The sequence below is a fragment of the Zonotrichia albicollis genome, chromosome 2, assembly GCF_047830755.1.
Source record: "Zonotrichia albicollis isolate bZonAlb1 chromosome 2, bZonAlb1.hap1, whole genome shotgun sequence".
In the NCBI taxonomy this organism is placed as follows: Eukaryota; Metazoa; Chordata; class Aves; order Passeriformes; family Passerellidae; genus Zonotrichia; species Zonotrichia albicollis.
Genome location: NC_133820.1, coordinates 55,817,262 through 55,842,072, shown reverse-complemented (window position 1 = coordinate 55,842,072; position 24,811 = coordinate 55,817,262). Strand labels below are relative to the sequence as shown.

At 42.2% G+C, this 24,811-nt stretch overlaps 1 protein-coding gene across 4 annotated transcripts; it reads left to right on the top strand.

Annotated features, from left to right (window-relative positions):
* Positions 1-1,574: 1,574 nt before the first annotated feature.
* On the top strand, positions 1,575-22,701 carry SLC35F2 (solute carrier family 35 member F2). Of its 4 annotated transcripts, XM_074535177.1 has the most exons (10): positions 2,019-2,151; positions 2,696-2,837; positions 3,437-3,504; positions 8,166-8,341; positions 8,870-8,997; positions 14,073-14,232; positions 15,724-15,880; positions 16,669-16,721; positions 17,416-17,570; positions 21,365-22,701. In XM_074535177.1, exons 4-10 carry the CDS (start codon positions 8,197-8,199, stop codon positions 21,581-21,583), a joined length of 1,017 nt encoding a protein of 338 aa, XP_074391278.1. In that variant the 5' UTR covers positions 2,019-2,151; positions 2,696-2,837; positions 3,437-3,504; positions 8,166-8,196; the 3' UTR covers positions 21,584-22,701. The 4 variants fall into 4 exon arrangements, with proteins under 4 accessions (XP_074391277.1, XP_074391278.1, XP_074391279.1 ...); XM_074535178.1 differs by lacking the exon at positions 3,437-3,504; XM_074535176.1 differs by lacking the exons at positions 2,696-2,837; positions 3,437-3,504 and having other exon boundaries at positions 1,575-2,151.
* Positions 22,702-24,811: the final 2,110 nt, after the last annotated feature.

The following is a 24,811-nucleotide window of genomic DNA, read 5'->3' as shown; positions in this document are numbered from 1 at the left end:
AGAATTCAGTAAATGTATTGCGAAAAATTCTTAGTCAAAAAGGAGAAATATACCTACCTGTTAGTCTAGGCCCCCAAGTTCATTTGCAATTAGCTTAGTCCCCAATGTCTAACAAACAGCACTTAAACAGTTATTGCTGGGTTTTTTTGTTTGTTATTATTGTTAAAGTTTAAATTAAAAAGAGATCAAACTTTATTTTGTTTCGTATTTTTAGAATTCATAGATACCCCTCTGCAATCTTTCTGCAGCTGAGCAGTCCAGGGTAAAGCTCTGGCCTGGCAGTGTCTTTTTGGTGTGAGGCTGCTGCAGCCTACCTGTAGCGAGGAATTCCAAGAGCTGAGCTTAAATGGAGACAAAAAGCACCAAAGACAAGATCCCCCATCTCTGGAAAACTGGCAGCAGATTGCAGACATAGGATGAATTAAATGTGAAGATAAGAGAACCACAGCTGTGGAACTCAGATATGACTAAATACACACGGTCCGATAAGTCAGTTTCTTTTAAACTTTTCATTAGTTTAGGTTGTGAAGAATCAGGACCAGCATGACCAGATTCATAACTGTCATAACACTGAGACTAATCTTGGCAGACTGATTTCTTGCAGGAGCCAGAGCAGGACTTTTATTGGATTAGGAATTCAAAATTTAAATACCAGTAAACTATTCTGTTATACAAGTAAAGGAAAAATACATAAAAAACAAAAAAAAACCATTAAAAATATGTATGTATGTTATAAATATAGAAGTACATTTATTAATGCTTTTAAAACATGTAATTATACAGCTTTTCTTTCATAATGACCTTTAACATTACATCATCACAGAGTCAAAGAGGGTATTTGGGGTCCTCTCCCATATAGCCAATACCTTAGTGGGTATTTGAGCCTGGGCCCTTGGGGAAAGGGGAGACTAAAATTCACCTTCATTAATGACAGGTACATGGAAATGTAAAGATAACCTGAAAATGGCACAGTAATGCCTCTTTTACTCCTACATCTAATCCTATGAGGATGAATTTCAGGAGTAGGATAAATAAACACAATCTGAATGAGAGAACTATGACAGAGAAAAACGTCTGAAAAAAAATGTTATGGTGTTGGGGGGAGAAAAATTAGATTGTGGCTCTCTGCAGGGAAAAACTGAAGGTAGAGACCGACAGTGTCTCGTGGCAGAAAATCCTTTCTGCCGGCTCAGCGAGGACAGTGATAAATATTTGCCCCAATGAGGGCCGAAGGTTGCTCTTCCTGGAGACACCTTCGGGGTTCAATTCCACCACATACAGAGCATCATTAGAAGTACTGTTAAGAAACCCACCAAAGTATGCAAAATGTCACCACGTTCTCCAGGTGAGCTGCCCTGAGATGTAGGTGAAGACAAACAGGATGTGAAAAATCCAGAGGCATGGCAAAGAAGCAGCAAAGAAGTGGGAGTTGAAACGTTAGAAGACCTGAGGCTGCACAGAAAGCTGCGAGAAGTTGAACTCGAAGCGTACACAGTAACTCCTGTACCGGCGGATGCGCCTGAACCGCCCGCTCAGCGCCCTGCGGCTGCTGCCGCTAGGCTCCCGCGTGCCCTGGGGCTCGCTGCCCGCGCAGGCCCGGGGGCACAGCACGGCCCCGCACCGGGGCACCGGGGCACCGGGCTGGGCTGCTGCCGGGGGGCCCGCGGGAGAGCGGGAACACCAGCGTGGCGTTGGCGCTGCTAAAGCTCCCCACATGCACCCTGCGGCTGAAGGAAACTGCGGGGCCGGAGAGGAGAAGCAACATCAGGAGAGCTCCGACCCCCCGTGACCCTCCCGGGGGCGGCCCCTCGGCGGGCACAAAGCCGCGCTCGGCCGCTCTCCGGGGAGCAGAGTGCTGCTGTCCCGGTGCTGCTGCTCATCCCTTCCTTCCGCCGGGTGCCGCCTTCGCAGCGCCCGCCCTCCATCGCTCCCTGCCCGCTGCCGGCGGGCGCGGGGCCGGGGCAGCCGCGCCATGGAGGAGGCGGCCGCTGCTGCCGGGGCGCCGCGGCCCGCGGATGCCACTGCCGATGCTGAGGCTGCCGATGCTACCGATGCTGCCCATGCTGCCGATGCTGCCGAGCCATCGCCCGGGGCCGCCGCCTCCTCTCCGCGCCGGCTGCTGGCGCTGCTCGGGGCCAAGCTCTGCACCTGGTGAGTCCCCGGCCTCCACGTGGAACCGCGCGGCGCCGGCCTCCCCGCCCGCCGGCTTCCGGGCCGCCCGTCGGAGCGGGGGAAGGACGGGAGGAGAGGGGAAGCGTCCGTGCCGCTCTCGGCGCTCCGGCGGCGGCGCGGTCGGGATGCGGAGGCCGCTCTGCGCCGCCGGGAGCAGCCGCGGGGAGCCTGGGCCGGAGCGGCCGCCGCGGTGCGGGCCCGCGGTTACGGCCGGGGCTGCGCGGGGCTGAGCAGAGCCCGGAGCCTGCGGCCGGCCTGGCACCGGGGAACCCGGGGAAGCTCTGGCCGCTGCCTCCGGAGCGCGTGCTCTGATGCCGGGGCTGCTCCGGGAGCGGCGCCGAGCTGCAGCCTGCGGATGCTGCTGGGCGAGAGCGCTCGGGGTCGCCTTGGCTTAGCGCCGAATTAGTGAGTGGCGTCTTGACTCTGTTGAAGTAGGACTGTGCTCTCACACCTAAACACATGCATTTGTATTTTTTGTTATTCTGTTTTCCGTTTTTTTCCCTGCACTTTGTCTGTTTTGTAGTTCTCGATCATTATGAAGGACAGGTCATGGAGGATTGCAAAAGTAACAGAACAAAATAACTGAGACGAAATGTGGAGTCTTGAAAGACCAATATCCCCACTTCCTCCTTCCGTAAATCAGCTTAGGATAGAGACTCGTTCAGGTATATCTCTTGAAATATGAGCACTAGTTAAGCATGGAAAACTTGTGGAAAAATACCTGCCAAGCTGTACAGACAAGCTGGTGCTTCAGAAGCACTACCTTCACGAGAGCAGGACTGCATCCTCGGACTTCTAGACCATATATTTACAGCTTCACTTTCCCTCTAGAGGGGGAAAACAGTCCCTGTTTAAAAGGCTTTTTTATAAGTTGGGTCACTAATAGTTATTGCATAGGATTTGTCAGCCAAGGATGTGCTGGCTTTCCTGGCAGCCTTGTGCATAAACTGTAGTCTGGCTGCTGGACTATGAGATGGTGTATGCTGGCCAAGAAGAACCTTATTCTTGGACAAAGTCTCATCTTCTCTATTGGTTATAAGTTTTTCTCTTTTCGCTCCTCATGCCTGTGAGGAGAGACCCAAAAGGCAAGACAGAAACTTGTTGAGTTGTTCAGTAACTTCACCTATGCCATTAGTTTTGCCAACGGCTACACTAAGGGAGTCTATGGAACGTATTTGAAAGAAAATCAATAGCTTTCACTGAATTTTAAGAAGTGTTGTCTGAGATACTGAATTGATATTTTTTCTTATTTTTTTTCCTCTAGGTGACAGCAGGCTCAGCCACTTCAGTTTTGTTTGAGGCCTTTCTGAGTCGTAGGAAGGTTTAATAGTTGTATGTAATAAACTAGACTGGGTCTGGGTCTTGTTGTGGGGGGTTTTTTTCTGCTTTTTTTTTTGGTTTTTTTGAGTAGAACCATTAGAAAATATATTTCTGATGCTTTTCTATTTTTTACCTTTTGCAAATTAAATTGACATCAGTTTCAAAGCAAAACATGGAAAAACTAACTTCTGATTATATTAGTTCTTAAAAATATATTCTGTTCTTCTTAGTTAATTACTAATTATGTTGCAATATGGTTTGGTCTGAACCTCCATTTTCCCTTAACCACTAGCATGAAAAAGTAAGATCATTGAAATTAAAAGGTCACTTCCCTGTTTAGGAAGGGTTCAGTAGTTAAAGCGACCTGCAAGTACTGCACCACTGCACGTACTCTGTATGTGAACAGTGTTGCCAGGCTTTGCCATGTCAGTATTAGATTGGTGGCAGAATTAAAATGAATATTTGATTAGCTGTATTTTTTATAAGTTAAAATTTCACATTAAAATTACAGGATTTAGTAAACTAATTGCCAGTAAAATTGTTAACTATGGTCTTATTAAATTTCCTTTAACTTTCTCCTATATCAATTGTACTTTAGTATCTTGGTGTATTTTTTATTCTGCATTTCACATGGAGCCAAAGAAAGCCAGCCTGAGTTTCTCATGATGTTGAGAGCTGCACATTGTTCAGGGTACACAATTAGTGGCAAACTTTCATGCTCTAAAAAGTCCCAAAATCTTTAGTTTTGCTCAAAGCCATAGATACAGCTAGCTAAGATAGGATGGCTGAAGAGAGGGAAGGACTAATCTTAGTAGCTTGCTACTAAGCATTAAAAGCCAACAATAACCCACCCCGCCCAACTATGAAATAAAAGGCCTTTTCAGAACACTTACCTTGCATCATCTGAGACTCCAAAGTGAATTAGTCTTTTCCAGTGCATTAAAAAAAAAAAAAAAGCTGAGAGGATTAAGTTCTGGCATGGAAAAGTTAATAATTAATATATTTCAAAATCTGATCAATTATTAATAAGAAAGTCACTGTCATCAATACTCATATCAATAACAAATTGAATGGAAACGTGTGTCTTTAAAGCATTTTTCTCAGAAGAAATTGTCATGCAAAATGCAAACAGTAGGATTTAAAGTTTGCTCTCAAGTTTAGAGAGGATCAAACATATTTTTTAAAATAGGCTATGAGCCCAGTGCATCATGCCAGGAGCATGGTGATGTCATCTCAATTTGAAGAAATTGTTTATCATGCTTTGGCAAATGGTACGAGAGAAACCATTGCTGCTTCCTGCTGAGGCTTCCACCTGGCACTGGGGAGCAGTCAGGGCAAGAGGCTGTTACCTTACACACAGCTGAGAAAGCTGCCAGGTATGGAGCATTTTGGGCTTCACAGAAGACTTTTTTTGAGGGCAGTTTTCCACTAAAGACTAAGTTTTTCTGTGTGTTTTTTGATGTTAATATTTTGAATATGTTCAGGCAAGAAAAAAATTCCTTGAATTAAAATAGACAAAAATAGAGAAGGGCATCCCACCTCTTCATCCCATAGAGGTGGGATGAAGCCTGCTTCCTTTGCCAGACACCTTTGTAATGTAGTACTGCCAAGACGTATATTAACTAAATAGCAATGATTGCTAGGGCAATAACCACCAAGCAAACAGTTCTGGAGGTTCTGGACCTGCCTCTGTTCCCAGATGCAGAGATGCAAGGAGATAATTCCTTAGGTACTTTGAACTGGGGAAATTTGATCATTAGAAAAGCTGAGGATTAGTATAGTGGAGTTATCCCACTGCAAGAGGGCAGATGGGTCTGTCTTGTTTTCAGTAAATGATGGTTGGAGCAGTTCAGGTGTTAACAAATTTGAGTGGCTGCAGGTTTTCCCCATTTTATCCTCTCACTGGAACATGGTTGCTATCCAGTTTGCCAGAGGGCTGCACGTAGAGCCCAGGCCTTTGCTGTAGAGAAGGTGCTGTAGCTCAGGAGGAGCAAAGTTGCCCCTTGCAACTCATATCCTGGACAAAAATGTTTAAAGCCCTACCACACCGAAATCCATGTTAAATGAGCCTGCTTAAACGAGGTTGTGGGGCGGTATTGCCTGTGCTTCTGCCCTTCTCTGTGGCAACACCCAGCAGGTGGGTGGAGAGGAGTTTGTGTCCACATCAGGGCTTCTGCCAGCCAGGGCAGCTTGGGGCTCTCCTGGTAGCATATTGACAAGTGCAGTTCATTTTGTGCAGCACACAGGCTTTGCTCCAGTAAAACTGCAGCAGTTTTGCCCAGTCATGCCTCTGTTCATGTCTGATCCTGACCTCCACACTCTCCTCCCAGCTAGTCCAAGTGCAGGGTGAGTTTAGTCCAATAAACTGCCAAAGGCCTGCTGTGTTACTTGAGTGCTGATGGTGAGGAAGAAACATTTTTCTGCCAGTTTGGGGCAAGAGGCTTTATTTCAATAATAATAAAAATGTGTATTTTTTTAAATGCCCGAAAACAAGTTTTGTATGTTGTTCACCACAGGGTATTTTCCTTTGAATTTCAGTCGGTCTTCTGTCATTTTACCTGCTGCAAAGGAGCCAGAGTTTGCAGGGCTGGCAAAGGGCAAGCTGGAATCCTCATCTATGCCTGCTTGAAATTTTAGTTAACTTATATCACATTTGTTCTAATGGCAACTGGTTAAATTCTTTATGTGACTATAAAAAGATATTTCTGCATCAGCCAGAATAATTAGCCAAAATGTGTTTGAGTTGTTCACTAAATAGCATAGACCATTGCCCAGAATATAAAGAAATTAAAAAGAAATCAGATAAAATATAACAGAAGTGAGGTTGCTTCAATTTTTTCTCCTGCTGTTTTTAATGAAAACCACCCACCACCCCCCACCATATGTATTTTAGAAATCTGTTTAGAAATGAGAATGTTTTTCTTTCACACACCAGCAAGTTACTCAGATGAGACTGGACAGTACCTTACAAGATTGTCACATGATATATAATACTTGGAGTGTGAATGTGCACCATTCCTGGGATTGGCAAGGCAAGCTGTAGCAAACATGGGATTCAAATCTCTTGGAAGTACTGTGTGGCTGGACTTTGTGGAGATTTGCTGTCTCATCAGAATGGACTTGGAGAGAAAAATGTGCCCAGCAGCATTTTCAAAGTCAGAAGAGCTTGGTGTCAGGCTGAATTGATAAACAGGATTCGTGCAGGTGCATTGGAGTCTGTGCTAGGAAGATGCCTCCCTTCCACAAGAAGGGATTGATTGCATGATTGTGGTCAGGTTTAGCACAGTCACACACACCCTTCTAATTGCCTGGCAGCTGGATTGCACAGCACAGCAGGGTGAACTGGTCCTTACTGTGTTGGGGTCACCCACCTTGGGAAAACAGGCAGTGATACTCTCAGGTGCTGTGCCTGACACGTGGGTGTCCTGCCAGAAGTCAGCGTGGAGAGATGTGGGCACAGGGTAGGTGCAGAATCCTAATGAGGCCCTTTCTTCCCTTGCTTGATTAATTTGAGTGGAAACAAATGTATTGATTGTGCAGACAGTTAAATTGTCATCAGTAATCTTTAGAGTAAACAGATTAAATGTGAATTTAGCAGACCTGTACAGATAGCACAGGGCTGAGCTTCTGTCACTATGTATTGTGCATGTGCAGAGACTTGGGGTGGTACAAATTAGCACAGCTCCACTGGCAGGCGAAAGAGCAAGCCAGAAAAACCCCATAGAGTTACATGCCCCTGTTTGTGTTGGAGCATCTGGAATAGTTCATCTTATACTGAGTGAAGAATTGCTACTAAAAGAGCATGAGCTTTTTTTCCCCCTTTTTTGTCTCTGCTGGCTGTGGGTGGGACTTGAGCTGTAAATGCAAACATGATCTTACCCAAAATGCATTCTTAACTCCATCCTCAGTTGCAGCAGAACATGATGTAATAGAACTGAAAAAATCTGCAATAAGTATTGATTATAATCATTCATGTTTTAAGAAATATTTATTTTATGGTGAGAGCAAGCAATCACTGGAACGACCTCTGCAGGGATGTTGTGGAGTCCCCATCACTGGAAGTTTGCAAGATGCAGCTGGACAGGGTCCTAAATAGTCTCCTCAAGGCTCCCTTTCCCAGGAAGGTTTGGATCAGATGATCTTTCAAGAGCCTTCCAAACTGAACTGTTAACTTGGTTTTATCATTAATAATTTTTTGTTCCACTGCTCATCTTAAGGTCTCAGCTCACTAAAACTCAGGTCTCAGATGAGCCTGAAAGTAGTTGTGCTTTATCTCCTTATTGTAGATCTTTGTTGATCAGTTGGGATGGAATTCAGTGGAGACAAAGGATTTAACTCAAAACTTGCTTAATAAGAATAGGAAGAATAAGAATTGGGTAGAGCCTGCCCAGGTGACGTGTTTGCAGATCTCTGTGAGTAACTGCAGTCTCCATGGCTGGTGGCTTGAGCTGGCCTCACTTCTCCTGTGGCTGTCCTGAGGTCAGGCTAAACGTTCTGTGTACACAAAACCCTGCTTACCTGTAGGTAACAGGACAACATTGGTAGGGAGTAGGAAAAAAGAAAAAAAGTGTCAGTCTTAAAAAAAGTAATTTTTCCTGTAAAACTAGAAAATATTTTTTTAGAAACGTAAATGTTTAATTCTAAGCTTACTGTTTTGTCTTTTATGTTCACAGGCATATTTGGAAAACTGTAATTCTGGGCCAGATGCTCTCTATGTTTATCTGTGGGACTGCTGTTACAAGCCAGTACCTGGCAGACAGATTCAATGTGAATACTCCAATGTTGCAAAGTTTCATCAACTATTGTTTGCTGCTTCTGGTTTATACAACAACGCTGGTATTTAGGACTGGTATGTGAAATACGGGATGGGAGATTTTCTTTCATCTTTTTTTTTCTCTCTACATTTTCCTTTCAGAATTCGAAAATTAAGACCTCAATACTCCTACTAGTTTTTGAAGTTCCTGCTTTATAGCAACACATGGAAGTTAATTTCACAGGTTAAATGTGCATTTAATTTGATGTAATGTCATATCTGTTCAGAGTTTTGTGCTCTGTGGTTTGAAATCATGTTATATTAGGTAAAATAAGTTTTGTTTTAACACACTTTGTTACCAGAGGCTATTTAGTATTCCTCCTGTTCTTATTAATTTACTCTTTAGACAACTCTAGTCTTGCTGTGTTTTGCTTCATGTGGAAGAATTTCTGTGCTTTTCAGCATTTGCATTGTCTCCTCCCAGGCTGTGTTTCCTGTTATTGTGTCTTAAGCAGGGGCAGACAAAGTCAATCTTGGTATTATTTATGTTTCTAAAAAGCAAAATTCCCGTGCAGTGTTTGGTTGGAAAGAAACACGTATTGATTGCTGCTTTCTTCTAAACAGGCAGTGACAGTCTCTGTCAGATTTTGAAACAGAGGTGGTGGAAGTATCTTATTGTGGGACTGGCTGATGTTGAAGCAAATTACACAATTGTAAAAGCCTACCAATATACAAACCTCACAAGTGTGCAGGTAAGGACCAATCTCTCTTTTTAATAAAAGCTGTTGCTTTTATTACAGTTTTGGACTGGTTTCTAAAATGAGATTCATAGGACAGACATGGAAGCTATTTAAGCCTGAAAAGAACTTTCCAGCATCTATTTTCTCCCTGCAGTAGGAGAAGAGCAGGGAAGAGCATCCTGTATCATGAATAACCTTTCCAGGAAGCATAGAAGATTGGCTGGTAGAGCTGTGCCAGCTCTCGAGTTGAACCCTAATTATTTAGATAAAAGCACTTCTAAGAGTTTACTGACAGCCACTCAGTTTTTTCTCGTGACACAAAATCAAGATTTATGACCAGATGCAGTCACTCAGTGCAGGTTCTTGCTGATGACAGTGAGGTGGATCTTTTGCCTACTCCTAGAAGCTGCAGGAGGCATTGTGAGATGCAACCCCACCTGTGAGACACACTGTCAGCTGGTGTTGCTGCCCATGCAGGGGGGTACCAGCCTTGTGGCTTTTGTATGTGGCAGTTCAGGGCCCTCTCTGAAAGAGGTGGAAGGAAGTTCAGCATAAATAAAGTAATAGTAGACATCCTCTCCAACACCAGTGCTTGATGCTGCATTGCTGCATTAGGATAAATATTGTGTTCTGAAAAGCTCTGTAAAAAGAAGGGCTAAAGCTGGGGTTTCTTTGTCACACTGCACAGACAGAAGCTGCTGGAAGAGTCAGCGCTTTCCTCCTTCAGTCTCTTGAGCTTGCAGGGGCAGTTTCCTTGAACAAACTAACTCAGAACACTGAGCAAAGTGGGAGTAAACCCTGCCTTTGGCTGTACTGTTAGTGAGCTGCGTCAGGCCCAAGTTTACTCACTGTGTGAGTGTGGAGTAGGGAGTGTGTCCATGTTGTGCCAGTCCATGCCTGCTGTTGCCAGTGATGGGGATCTGTGGCTGGGATCATGGCCCCACTTAGCTGAATAAAAAAAAAAATAGTAACATGAAGATTTGGCTGTTAGCTGGAAAGGAGTCAAGGTTTTACAGAGTCAGAGTAATAGGGGTTAATGTTTAAGAGAATTACCTGTAAAGCAATAAACTCCTGCACTCTGGGCTCCCTTTAGAGAATTGCAGTAAATTTTCATTGCACTACTGAAGATCAGTTGTGTCTCTTAGGTTGTTTTGTCACATTTCCACTTCATACTTATGTGTTATGACTCATTAGGTCTTTAATCTCCTTACAAATAATGCCTAAGAAATCAAAGTTTTAAGAGTGACTTGTTTCAGTCTCAAGATCAAGTTAAGCTGGTGAGTTAGACACTGTTTGACCTTATAGCTTAAGGAAGAAGCCAGGGCTTTGATCCAAGTTCTCAGAAATAGTAAAGCTATTCCCATGATTTCTTTTGTAGAAATTAAGAAAGAATATATATATATATATATATATATATATATATATATATATATATATATATATATATAAATAATTGTGCTGTCCAAAAAACTCAAGCTTTTTCTGAGCCTTTTTCATTTTTGGTAACCTTGCAACTGATCAGTTCAGTAATTGCGATTTTTTTTGCAGTTGCCCTGAGGTTTCTTGCACATTCTCTGCAGTCACCAGTTTCTCTCCATTGTCAGAAATGAGATACAGTGAAAAAAACCCACAGCAGAAGCCTGTGATTTGCTTTAGTGCAAGGCATTTTCTTTTTGTTTTTGGCAAACGATTTTGCAGCTACACTAGTGGTTCAGAGCCTGTGGTTCAGAGCACCCAGCCTGATGGCCTGTCTGCAGTACGGGCTGTGCGTGGATTCTCTGGGACCATAAAAACAACACAGGGTTTATGGCACCTTCCCAAAAGCAGTGTAATCATTGTTAAAATGCTGTCTGGCTGGAGCTTCACTCACCATCATGAAACATAGCTTCAAAGATAAGTTTTTTTCAGGCTCAGCAAGGAACTTCCATGTATTTTCTCACACACGCACACACAAGCAGAACTGGTTTCCCTTTAGTTCTCAAATACCAGCATTTTACAGGAGGGGTTTGGAGATTTTTAGGGTGATAACAGTGGGATGACGGCTCTTGTTTCTTGGTAAATACAGACAAAGACTTTGGTCCACAACTGAACTGTTTGGCTGTGGCTGAGGCAGTGCCAGGATACTCCTTGCTGCCAGTGTCCTCTTTTCCCTGTGGCAGGACTTGGCTGTGCTGCAGTTTGACTGCCTGTTATGGCATGGAGCTGAATTGGGAGAGGTTGAAGTTGGATATCAGGAAAAGGTTCTTCCCCCAGAGAGTGATTGGGCACTGGAACAGACTGCTCAGGGAAGTGGTCACAGCACCAAGCCTGACAGAGCTCAAGAAGCATTTGGACAACAGGCACATGGTGGGACTCTTGTGGTGTCCTGTGCATGGCTAGGAGTTGGACTTAAAGATTCTGATAGGTCCCTTCCAACTCAGGATATTCTGTGATAACAATTATGTGATTTATATCAAAAAACAAGCAGTATAGCCGTGGTTTGATGTTTTTAACACGTTATTGGGCACGTTTACAATTTGCTCTGTAGATAATTCAGATAGAAATGTTTTTCAAGTAACTATTGACAGATTGTCAGCTGATGGAAGAGTGCCAGCCTCAATAAGAGAAAATAAAGGATGAGCCCCTGGGGCTCAGCTGGAGGCTGCCCGTGGGGAGCCCTGTGGGGAATGAGCAGGATCAGCAGTTGAGCATTCTTGCTTACAAAGCTGTCTGAAGCTGGCAATTATAAGCAAACCAATGACCTCCAACTGTCTATGATAATTTATTAACCATTATATTAAAATGTCTTTTAATAATTTACCCTACTTTTAAAACCTCCTATAAACATTGTGGCCAAAGTGTGGCTTGAGTCAAAACATTTGTAAATCAAATCACCAGGTTATCTGGTTCCCTCCCCGCCCCATGTTAAAAATACAGGCTAGAATTGAATAAGATGAGAGTTTGAAGAGGCTGTACTGGAAATAGTAGTCAGTACCACAGTGTGTTATAAATGTTGTAAAAAATAAATAAACTTTATTTTTTAATTGGTTCCATTGATACAATTCATTGTGGTATTACATCTGCTTTGCACTTCTTTGATCTTGATCCTCTACAGAAGAGCTCTGTAATGTACTAGATCAAAGGAAGGTAAGATGCAGTATATGGAAATCTGATTTCATCTGTAATTGAGGGTAATTGTCTCCTGGAGCAGATTACCAGTGTTCTTCATCATTTGGTGCCTCTGTGCCCTGGCTACAAGTCCTCTAACCATGGTGCTGTGGTTCTCCAGTGTGTTCTTGGTCTGGGTGCAGCAATTCCCCATCTTGCATTACTGAATGAGCTTCTGGCTCATTATGTACTACTCTCTTATACCCTAATTAAGATGTTTTTTAAAGGGTTTCTACTCTTTCTGTTTAGGTTGAAAAATTGTTTGGAGGTTGGAAGACTACACGCTAAACATCTCTGTTAATGAGAGTGAAAGCTTACTTATTAGTAGAAGAGTTATGTCTGTTTTTACCCCTCTGGTAGATATGCCACCAGAGGGGTAAAAATTTTGCTTTCTAATGCTTGTAGTATTTCTTGTTGTTTGATACTAGTCAAATTTGAAGGAAATTTTAGAGGTTTTCTCAAGTCTAGACTAAAGGTGTGATAGAGAACAAGACCTGTGCCAAAATAGAAGGTCACAGTGTGATATTTTCCATGGTGTAAAGTTGTATTGAAATACTTGGTTTCACATACTGAGACTTAGGTACTTGTAATGTCTCATAATATGGCCTGAAGAAGTACTCTTACACTTCATAGACTTTACAAACTGGACAAGCTGGAGGCAATCTAAGGAGCAAAGACAAATAGATGGAAGGATTAGAGGCACTGTTAGGATTTAATCTTAAATAGTTGCTCTTAGCACTATGCTTCTAAGACTTTACTATGTGTAGTTATGAACAAGTAGAACCAGACTTATCGTCAAAATGTTAACAAGTTTGGTCGAAGCCCTTGGGGAAATGGCACAGCACAGAAGGTAACTGCAGTGGTGCACTGAGGCAGGCAGAGTCTGGAAATAAACATTAAGAACTAAGAGCTGTTGTCATGATTGCAGGGATTATACCCCATTCCTACTGATCTGGACATCTTTTGTTGGGGCTTCAAGAAGCCAGGTTTTAAGGAGTGACATTTGAGAGTAATTTCTCAGGAATCTTTGGGAAGTTGACTATATGTTCTGCTCTAGGCTGTTCCCTTATGTAATTCTGTGGCACTTTACTGAGACAGGTCAGGAAATACACCTTTTCTTTCCTTTCAAAATTCAGAAACAAAATCTATTTTGTTGAATTAAATATTAAACCAATTATGATTAGTACCGTGGTCTTGATGGTATTTGATTATTTTAGAACAATATGCCCATCTTATGCTGCAGTGTATGTTCTTCTGTATTAAGTACACAGCTGAGTTCCTGTCCTAAAGGGGAATAGGTAGAAGATCCTTGGAAGTGTCCAAGGCCAGGTTGGAGTGGTTGAGTGGAAGGTGTCCCTACCCATGGCAGGAGGGTTGGAACTAGATGAACTTTAAGATCTCTTTGAATCCAAGCAGTTCTGTGATTCTATGGGTGGGTCTAACAGCAAAGCAAAGACATGTAGAAACTTATAGAGAAAAAATTAAGAAAGGAAAGATAAGTCAGAGCATCAAACCCAAAGCTGCAGGGTCAAGTCCTTGTCACAGTCACATCGATGTAAAATTAGATTACTTGTACCCATCAATAGTTCCATATTTTTGCTTTGTGTGCATGGAGCCCTGGGGAGCAATGCTGTTTCAGAGCAGCACCCTAACATTCGTTTGTGAAGCTGCAAAGATTGATTAGATCCATCATTAGAAGAGTTTCTAAATCAGTGCTTTCCTACCGAGAGATAGCGGACCCCTGTTCCAGCTCCTCCTTCACTTTCAGAATGCTTTTAATGGTGAAAAATGGGTCTCATCCCTCTCTTCTACTGGGGTTGCTTTGCAGGTTTCATTAACATCTGATGATTGGAAGTAAGATCCTGTGCATTTCCTTTCAGGGTGTTGCAGTCTGGATTTGGGGTGAGTTTCTAACTCAAACAATTTTTCTGTACACACAGCTCCTGGACTGTTTTGGGATTCCTGCACTGATGGCTTTGTCCTGGTTCCTTCTCCGAGCAAGATACAAGCTGATACATTTTGTTGCTGTTGCCATCTGTTTGCTGGGTGTGGCAACAATGGTGGGTGCAGACATTTTGGCAGGGAGAGAGGAAGGTGAAGGTAAGGAGTCCTTTATTGTTGAGGGGGAACAGCAAAGAGATGGTTCCTGCTGTGGACAGGAACTTGTAAAGCAGAAATAGTAGCAGATACAGTTCTGTTTTAAAAGAGAACATGTTGCTGTTTTTATTTCTTGTCTGGGAAGAGGAGATGTTGATTTTATGGGGAGCTGTGGAATTTCTTTGCTTGTATGTTTGGAAATTTCAACCACCTTAAAAAAAACCCACTTGTGTTAAGTTTAAATTTTGCTGCTGCTCATTAGACAATGTGATGGAAAGTCTCATTCCCAAAAGCTTGGTCACTTTGACTGTCATGTGAGATGGTTTAATAGAAGAAGTGGCCGGTGCCTGCAAACCTTGTCTTGTTTATACAGTATCAACCTGCTGGCAGCCAGACTTTTCTGATTTGCAATTTTCTCTGGGTGCAAGTAACACATAAAAAGTTGCTCACAGCAGCTGACTTCTCCTGGGACCTCTGTGAGTGAGGCTGGGCTCTGGGGCCAGGAGCCAGCAGGATGCAGATAAGGGCAGGTCTTGTCTTTTCTATGACAGATGCCTAAATCAACCCCTATCATAGCGATCTTATTTTGAATAAGAATTTTGAATTTTCAGAGCCACAGGCTATGAGAGAAGGTAAATTTCAGGGCATTGCCTTCATCAGGCAGCATAGAGATAAGAAACTGTGGTGTTATTTTGGGGTCTTACTGTAGGTAAGACAGGACAAAGTGAAGTTCAGCTTTACTGCTATGTGGTACAAGTATCTTGGAGGGAGAAGAATATTCTCCTGAGACATTAGGAAGTTGTGATTTATTTGCTGACTTGGGGATCCTTACTGCTGCTTACCCTCATATTTTAGACATATTTTCTTAGTGATTGCTTAGGGAAGGAAATTTTAAACCAATCGACGGGTTTGAACAGCAGTGATCCTCTTGCTATTTAGCTGATGCACAGAGACATTTAATGGTGAGTGGTGGTAGCACAGGGAGTCCCATTTGCAGTATAAATACATTGCAGCAGGACACACAGTACCACCCCGCTGCAGTGCCCACTTAGGGCATGTCATAAACCTGAAGATGGGTCCAGGTCCCTCAAAAATCAATAGGCTGATTTTAGCAAGCCTTGAATCAGGCCTTACTGCAAGAGTGGGGACAATGTTCTCAAAATGCAGAGAGCATCTCTAACTGGGATTGCTCAATTCCCTACAGGGCCTGAGGTCAGCAGAAGCAGGATTGGACCAGATGATACAGCAGGGTCTTGGCTGGGATGAGATGTGAATGCTGGGTTTAGCTCCCTCCACACTGTGCAGGGTGAGGTGAGCAGGCAGCAGAGTCTGTGCTCAGACATTCCTCTGCACACACAGGAAGGGTTTCCTTCCCCCTTCCCCTGGAATGAGCTAGGAAGATAGAGATGTTCAAGATAAATTTGCTTGTTTTTTAAGGAAAGTTAAAAAGTATTTGCGGCATTACCCTTATTGTGGATTAATATTTCTGTACAGGTAGTGACGTGGTGATTGGAGATGTCTTAGTGCTTCTTGCTGCTTCTTTGTATGCCATTTCTAATGTGGGTGAGGAATACATTGTGAAAAATCTGAGCAGAGTGGAGTTTCTAGGAATGGTGGGCTTGTTTGGGACTATTATCAGCGGTCTACAGCTGTAAGGATCTAATATTTATTTTAAAACTAATTAAGAATATACTGCAGATGATTACTTGTATACCTTGAAATGATGTTATTAAATTCTTTGTTGCATCTCTGTGTGGCCTATATGGGAGTCCTTCCACTTGAATTGATTTTTGTTGCTGATCAGCATCTGTTTTATATCCTTTTTATTTGCATTACTCCTATTGCAGCAGTTCTAAAGCTAAACTCCTGCAGTTGAACACATAGGACACTTGGCTGTATTTTTTGTTTTGTTGATGTTTGTGAGGACACTCAGTATGCTGAGGACTGTTCATAGGACTGTATTTCTTAAAGAATTTTCTCTGTGGAAAAGATTAGGATATAATTGTTAGCAGGAGATCTTCCATAATAAGCTCAAATTTAAAATGAAGCCATGTATACTCTTACAAATAACCATGTTTGAGTAACAGCCCAGATGCACTTAAGTCTGTCTAATGAATTCTATAGTCCTCATTTCTCATCATTATAGTTAATAATTCCTCAAATGGTATATCAAATAAAACTGAATTGCTGAAGGATTAAAACGCCTGTGAAGAAGGCATAAAAATTAAATAACAGTGCTCTTGACTTTCAGGCACTTTAATTTTTATGTCTTTTTTCATGCTTGTTAGATGTTTGAGCTAGTGTCATTCAGTAAAATTTGAAACAAAAAAAATGAATGGCTTATAGATTAAAAGTTTCTTATATATTTGGCAATTAAATTCTCTATTATAGTATGATTTTTTCCTTTTTTACTATATTATATCTTTTCTCTAACTCTAGAGCCATTGTGGAACATAAAGAGATAATGAAAATTCAGTGGAACTGGAAAATTGGTATGTGTATGACAAAATAATGTGCATGTTACAGAACACTGGGAAATGATAATCATTTAGACTTTGAATGGTGGGGCTTTTCTTTTTCTGAATAACAAGCAGCATTAATACTGTATTTCACAAGTTTATTTTCTTCAAACTTTGCAGCTCAGCAAAGGGAGAGGATCTGCAGGATTGAACATTAAAACAGGCTTTGTATTTTACATATAACTTGAAATAATTTTTCAAAATAAATTGAAATAAGTAAAAAATGAAACCTGTTTAATTACTGACATGTTTGTTGTTGAAACATCACAAGAACACTTATCTGTTGTCCTTCCTAAATGAAGTACAGGAAAAGTGGGCACACTTGGACCTGAACAGAACTAAATGTTATCAAGAGGTGTGGCTCTGAATGTCTTCAGTCAGCTCTTAGGTTATGTAGGAATGAATAAGAACTTTCTTATATATGTATATCTACATATATATATATATACACATTTTGTGTATATACATATATATATCTTCTATACTTTCTTGAAGATAGAGTAATTCTTGCAATACAAAGTAGTCTTTGTACATGCTTCTCTTGCATGTACTTTCTCATATCTTGTAGGAGATAGAAATGCATAGCTTGAAGGCATCTTAAGGATATTAGTGCTCTATAAAATCATGGTTCTGTGCCTGAGGAGTAAGGTGTCACCTTGCTTTGCAGCACTGCTGTTCACAGCCTTTGCCCTGTGCATGTTTGGGCTGTACAACTTCATGCCAGTTGTGATTAAAATTACCAGCGCAACCTCCGTCAACCTGGCGATTCTGACTTCAGATCTCTACAGTCTCTTCATTGGGCTTTACCTGTTTTATTACAAGGTGAGTACATTCATTCCTCCACTTTGACGCTCTTTCAGTTGTGTTTCTACTCCAGAATGATGAATAAAGTGTAATGTTGTTAAAAGCCCCAGAAGAGTTGTTTGCACCTGCACATTTCTGCGGTTTCTGTCATTCATTGTTGGCAGGTGTCAGTCAGGAGGAGTCATGTCAGTTAATGGCAGAGCCTTGCACCATTAGCCAGAGAGCCACTCTCAAACAATTTCACACTTGAAGGGATAAGTTAATGTTAAGAAATAGTAAATAATTTCCTGAGGTGTTACAATAATGGAGTTCCCACTGAAAGCCCTTTGTGGAATTGTATGTTAGATCTGGTTCATGACTCCCAAGTGTCGAAGGAGAGGGTTTGAATCTCCCTGCCTTGAAAGGCATTTGGTGTGTGAAAGAGGACTGGTTTGATTTTCAAAAAATCATACTTTCTTTCAGAACTTTAATCTGTTCATTACCAACATTTTGGGATGAGAATCAAGCTCTCTTAGGGCTGCTGCTAAGGAGAGACTAAAGGATCTGAAAAAATACAGATAAATGTATTATTCTCTACACTTTCCAAAAGGCAGTTACTTCTATTGTGCTCTAAAATATTTTTGGCAGTGTCTGCTCAAGCTAAATGACAGTGCTGAAAGGATTTCATTCCACCCTCCACTTTCCATCCAGAATCACTTGTGAGAACTTAGTTCATTAAAGCAATTGGAGTAGTTGAGTCAGCCGCTCGGTGACTGGAAGGGCTTGTGAGGGTGAGAAGCTTGTGAGCTTTGCTTAGGAGCTTAATTTGTATTATTCCATGTGGTTGCTTCCTCTTCAGCCAGAAGCTTTTAGGTCAGATTTGTTTTCTGAAAATGAATGCAGTGCAGAGTCTGGTAATGGTAGGGTCTGACAGCAGCTAGATTTTCCTTTTCAAGAGTCTCTTAGCTCAGTTTTCCTCCCTGCTTTGGGTTCCAGACTTTGCTCCAAACTACAAAGCATCCATTAAAAATGAATACAGGAAGCAAACCATACTTACGGTCTAACAACTAAATCCTTTCTGAGTCACTTCCAAATGTGGATTTTGGTGCCCAGATAGCTTAACTCAAGAAGTGATTATAAATTTATATTCATTATAGTGAAGAGGAAGAAGAGCTTTGGAGGAGATATATTAAATTTTTATTTTTCACACTTTTAGCTTATTTTGGGAAGAGGTTTTTCTGGGAGCAGGCTATCTCATAATTTTTAGCAGTGAGGTAATCTGGTACCAAAAGAAAAAATGAACAGATGAAGACTTTGGGATTATGTTGAGAGAACTTCAGATATTTATTGAAACAGGAACTTGGATCTGGGATTAGAAACAATGAAGTAACAAAAAGGGGAGCAATAGTAATGCCACCTCTTCAGTGATCAGAGGATCTGAGATAAGTTATTATCTCATCTGTTATCTGAGATAATCATGAACTGAGAGAGCCTAATTTTGACATGGCTCTTAGCAGTAGAAAATCTTATTGCCAAGTTAACCATATCTTTTCTTTACCTATGGGGCAAAGGAACTAAGTAGTATGTTTGCTGGATTAAAAAGCACTCTGGATACAGGAATCTACAAACAAAAAATACAGGGAATTATTATTCCCTATTAATTAGTATTCCCCATTATCAGATGGTGTTCTCAGCAAGCAACTGGAGGCTTGGCTGGGCTGTAGAGTGGAGAGAGCCATGGAGAACTCTGAATTGCCATGGTCTGAGCCTGCTCTGAAACAAACAAACAGGAGAACCACAATCAGTGGCTGTGGTCTGAGCCTGCTCTGAAACAAACAAACAGGAGAACCACAATCAGTGGCTGCAGCAGAAACTAGGCCCAGGAATTGATAAAGTTTTGATTTGTGCACAGTGTTTTCCTAATGCACTTAACTTTTTGGCCCCAGCCATGTCTGTTTCAAGTGAAATGTGAATTTTTCATGCTGGCTTTGAACCCTTTTTTATTTTTTCCTTTTACTCCATAATGAATCCTTGCTGTGCTTCCTAATGAACTCATTATATAGATACCTGTAATCCCTCAAGAGATATTGAGAAAGATCTCATGCATTAGCTGTATAAAGCACTGTAGAAGGGAGTATACATCATAGACACTAGATGGAGATACAGTCCTCCAGTAACATTTAAAGTACTCTCTAGGCTCAGCAGTGGGAATGAGGATATCAGCTGCACAAGGTATGACTGAAATCAGTGTCTGAAGCAATAAAGTTGTTGCAATATTTGAAATTAAAAAAAAAAAAAAGAAAGAAAGAAAAAACCCAGGGAAAAAAGACTAAGTTCTCCTTGAAAGGGGAAAAAAAAAAGAGTGTAGGTCTGATAGGGCAGCATTTATTGACACAGCACCTGTGTCAATAAATGTAAAAATACAGGCAGGCCTTTTGTCACAGCTACACTGCAACAGCTTTGGCACCCTGCCTTGGTGACTGTATCCACTCCTGGAGGAATTGACTCATCGGGATCAGAGACACTTCCAGGCTTGTGGGCACTGTGCTGTGAGGGATCTGCAGTTCCAGCAGTTCCTGTTCCTGCAGTTCCTGTAACTGCCCAGCCACAGGTCCTTGCACACTGGCACGTGCTCACTCAGGGCCTTAGGCTGGAGAATTTGTGCAGGTGGTTGGATACAGCCCCAGGCTCTGCCCATTTGCTGGGAACAGGTCAGTGGGAGGTGTGACCATGGGTGATCCTGCTGCCTCGCTCAGTCTGCTTTTTTTTTTGTGTGCTGCCATCCAAGAGTTTCCAAGCCAAGTGACTGCCAGCTAGGAATTGCAGTGCCTAAATTCTAGATGCCTTAGTCTTCTTTGGAGGAGAGTCCACTGTCTAGGTCTGACCATTAATTTCATCCTGATAAACTAGACCATATTTTTCAAGCATGTCTAAGGAAGCTTGGAGGATATTGACAGAGGTGTGTAGGATATGCTGATCCTTCCTCCTAGTATTTAATCAGTGTGGTTTGACAAAAGGAATGTGGAGGATTTTAATAAACCTGCTGAAAAGCGTTCCTTTCGGTTGATAACTTCAACGCTTGGTTGAAAACACCATTGAATCTGGTGTTATGAAGTATTTGTCTTTCTGTCAAGGCGGATGAATCTTGGCAATTACTGGAATTTTAACAGGCAAGTGAACAACAGAGTGCCTGATGTTGCTCTGCAATTTGTACTCTTTAGCTCTCACCACGCATCACAGCTTGCAAATGCCAGTCTTGTAAAAGGAGCCCCAGCCTCTGTCCCCTCAAGTACCTGTTGGGTGTAGGGAGCAAACTGGTTTTGATCCAGCAATAACACTCGTCTAGCCCTGCAGATGGTTAGAGATCTGTGCAGAGAACTAACCTGGTGGCTTGCAATAGCACAGAGATTCATCTTTGCCAGAACGTGAAATACTTGCATGTGCTGGATCAAAATTCTTGTAGGGGTAGAGTGTTTCAGTATTCATGTGAGTAAACAACTTTCATTCAGTATGATGACTGTGTTTACACCCATTTGATCTCCCTGTTAAGATTCTTGCATGTAGACCCAAGGAAACTCCTTGTCCAGCAGTCTTGGGAAAGAGGTGCAGAGAAAATCAGCCAGTGGCCCAAGTCTTTGAGTAAATAGAGCTGTTGAATTCTGGTTTTCAGATCTGAATCCAGCTCATGGTGATAATCCTCATTAAAATAATTATTACATTTTTACAAGGAAGGTAGCTTTCACATTCTTGAAACAAGGCAACGTTGTGTTCTTACGTGCGGCGTGTTCTCACATCAGGCGAGACTTAATGCATCTCTTTTTCTCCTCTGCCAGTTTTCAGGTCTCTACATCGTGTCCTTTCTTATCATCATGGTGGGCTTCACACTGTACTGCGCCGCTCCCCCTGCCACGGCAGAGCCCACGGCCGTGCCGCAGCCCGGCCACGCCGGCCTGGACAACGCGGCCCTCAAGCTGGAGGAGACCGACGGCGAAAGCCCAGAGGTGGCTGTGCAATCCTCCAGGGAAGAAGCTGAGGTGCTCAGCACCAATTGAAGGAATGGCAGCACTTCAAAACAGAGATTTTTTTTTAATTGCCAAATTTCCCTCAATATTAATCCAGAGAACTGTCCTACTGCCAAGGCACATGTCATACTGTGCTGGGTTTAATGCACTTGATGGACTTTTAAGGCCAGATCCTCAATCAGTGAAACTGTATTGATTTGCCCTTGCAGAAAATCTGGCCTTTAGATGAAGACAGATATGTGAGTCTCTGGAAAGTGAGAGACTGTTATTTTTAAATGCTTAATTAACTTAACAACAAATGCTTGGGGAAAAAAACTAAGCCAAAGCAAGCTCCCAGGTCACTTAATGGGAGCAAATATGTTTTATATTGCATTAGGGACCTAAATCTGCACGATGCTGTCTGAGGGCTTCATGATTTCCACCCCTCAGTGCAGGGTGCCCTCAGACAGCATCTTGCAAAAGCTGCTCAGCTTCTCCCAGGACCTGGTTCAGCAAGCCAGAAGTACATTCACACACCGTCTATGTGCCAGTGGACTTCATTCCTCTGCAGAAGGATTTGCTGCCTACATTCCACCCAAATGTTTGTCTCTTCATATTGCTGCAGTCCCTGTTGCCACTGGGGCTGCAATGGTATTTTATTTTGAATTTTGCTAGTGTGGGAAGTTTGAGTATGTTTTTTTATAATTCTTCCTGTTTCTCTCTGTGGCCTTTGTTTTGGTGCATTCCTATTAGCTGTGGGGGAGGCAAAGGCAGGCTCTTCCTCTCTTCAGTAGAACTGAAAGTGGGCTTTTTTCTGGATGAGGTTTTAATGGAAGTTCACTTCTCAGTGAATTTCTGCCTGAAATGGGACACATTTCTGCTGAAAGAGTTGTAATAAAATTGGCATTTCTTCAAAAAATTGAATCAATGAAGCCAACTCTCATGGCAACAATAATGACATAATATCCAAAAGGTTAGGTGCTTCCAGTAGATGCACTAGCAATTTTCATACCCCTCTTTATATTTACAATAAATGATGAAAAAATACAAGGCTGCAGTTTTAAGATCGGTAAAACCATACTGGGGTTTTATTTTATTTTATATTTTGTACAAGCCTTAAGAGCTCAGGTGTATGAAGTAAAAAAAGAATAAAGTATTCAGCAACTGGACACTTGGTCTTGGTTAACTCATTTTTTAAGCTAAGATTTCTTTACTGTTCAGAATTGTTTTCACTAATTTTGCCAATTAAAGAAATCTTTTACTGGCTAAACTTTGCTCTAGAAGGAAATGTGACTTTTTCTGAAGATACTGGTGATCAAATGACACTGAGTGGGTTTGTGCATCTGGTTTATTCAAGTAATATTTTCCTGGAAAAGTATTACCAGGTTGTTATTTACAAAAGGAAAACAAAGGTTCAACAGATACTACAGCAACAGTTGTTGCTTTTTCGCTGTGTCATTCATGCACAGAAGTGTGAACAGGTGCCATTTTATGGAAGGCATTTGGGTCCTCTCCCATGTAGAATGCTCTTTTTGAGGAGGGACGGTATTTATTTTATTTTCTAAAATTATGTGGTAGTAACATCAGAACACATATCAGTGTAACATAATGTAGATTTTATCTGAAAGTGCATGGGAGTGTGTATTGGCTGAGGCTTTGGCTGGTCTTCAAAACACAGGACCATCTTGTGGTGTGGTGAGAGTGCTCAGGCAGCAGCTCATCTTCTCAGCATATAGACCACTGAAACCAAAATTGTGTAAAACATGGCTTGGATGTTTTAAAATCCACAGCCTGGATTTTTTCTTCCAAGGCTTATAAAATCTGACTGTAATAAGAGGTTGGAATCAGATTCAAGCAAATTGGGCCAGACAGGACTTCTGCAAGGAGATTAGAGCAGTGTGGGGCAGCTTAGATTCCCCAGCGTGGACATTGGGACACCTTAGTGATTTGACACTTATGTTCTGAGTTGAAAACTTTAAAACTGTTTCACAGATACAGACTTGATTTAATTTCTTAAATCATGCTGTGATTTTGCACCATGCAAAAGATTTCCTGGAATATTGTGGGGCAGCTGAGATTCACATGTGCTAATGCTACCAAGAAGGTCTTTCAAGCTCTCAGTGAGGACAAGGTTGATATTTTTTGTCAATCCAATCAGATGACTCTGTGCACTCGCCATCCTCATGAGGGCTCCCATTTATCTCCTTGTGATCCTGGTGGATGCAGGCACCTCCTCTGGCAGCCTGGGTCAGTGGCCAGCCACATACTGGTGGTCATGCACACCTGGTGTCCTGCCTTTCATCACCTTAAATTCCTACTGCATCCCTGTGGAATGGCTGTCTAGGTGGAGAGGAGGCAGAGTTGCCTTGCAGAAGAGTTCTGCATCACAAACCAGCACCATGGTGTGGTCCAAGCTCTGGGCACATGGCGTATTTGAAGCCTGACCTTAAAGCGTCCTCAGCACGGGGTGCTGGCCCCTTGAACCTGCTTTGTGTGGAAGGGGGCCAGATATCAGTGGTCCTTGCTGTCTGTCCCATGAATCAGAAGGAAGTGAGGGCAGACTGTTGAAGAAAGATGCATTGCTCCAGAGCACAAGTGACACAGGTATTGCACGTGGGGAAACAAGGAATCACATATGCCAGATCCTCTGGTACCTCTGAGACAAGGTGAGTCTTTAACATAAATCTTTCTGGAATATTGGAATAAGCTGGAGAAAAAAAAAATAAATCCATCTGTCACTTGCATTAAACACAAGAATCCAAATAAAAATGTGTGACATCCAGCCTTCCTCCAAGGTTTGGTTACAAAACAGCAAAAGTTATCTGGCATCAAAATGTCACGGTGTGTTGGGAAGTAGGAAATTAGTGTGGCATTAATTGAGTCCTAACATCTCTAGAGCTCGAGGGAGAGGATGGGCTTGTGGACATCAGCTATTTTAAGGTTTTTGACCTTTTCTAGGTCGCACATACTCAGTTCTGTACAATGTGATGTTTGGAACAAGCACATCAGTTCTTGTCAGCACCATTCATTCACACTATTTATTGTGGGATATTTCATTGTGTTATATATGCTTGTCTTGGAACAATCTATTTCAGTCAGTTTAGGAGGTTTGACAGAGAGAAACTGCACATGCTGTCTGATCAATCATGAACAATTTTGAGCAAGGAGACAGAGGTTCCAGAAAATGCAGAGTGAAGGATGCTGTGACTGGTTTGGTCTTTCACCAGAATACAGCCTTCTGGCAATTTCAGTGTTATACCTGATGAGAATCCAATGAGC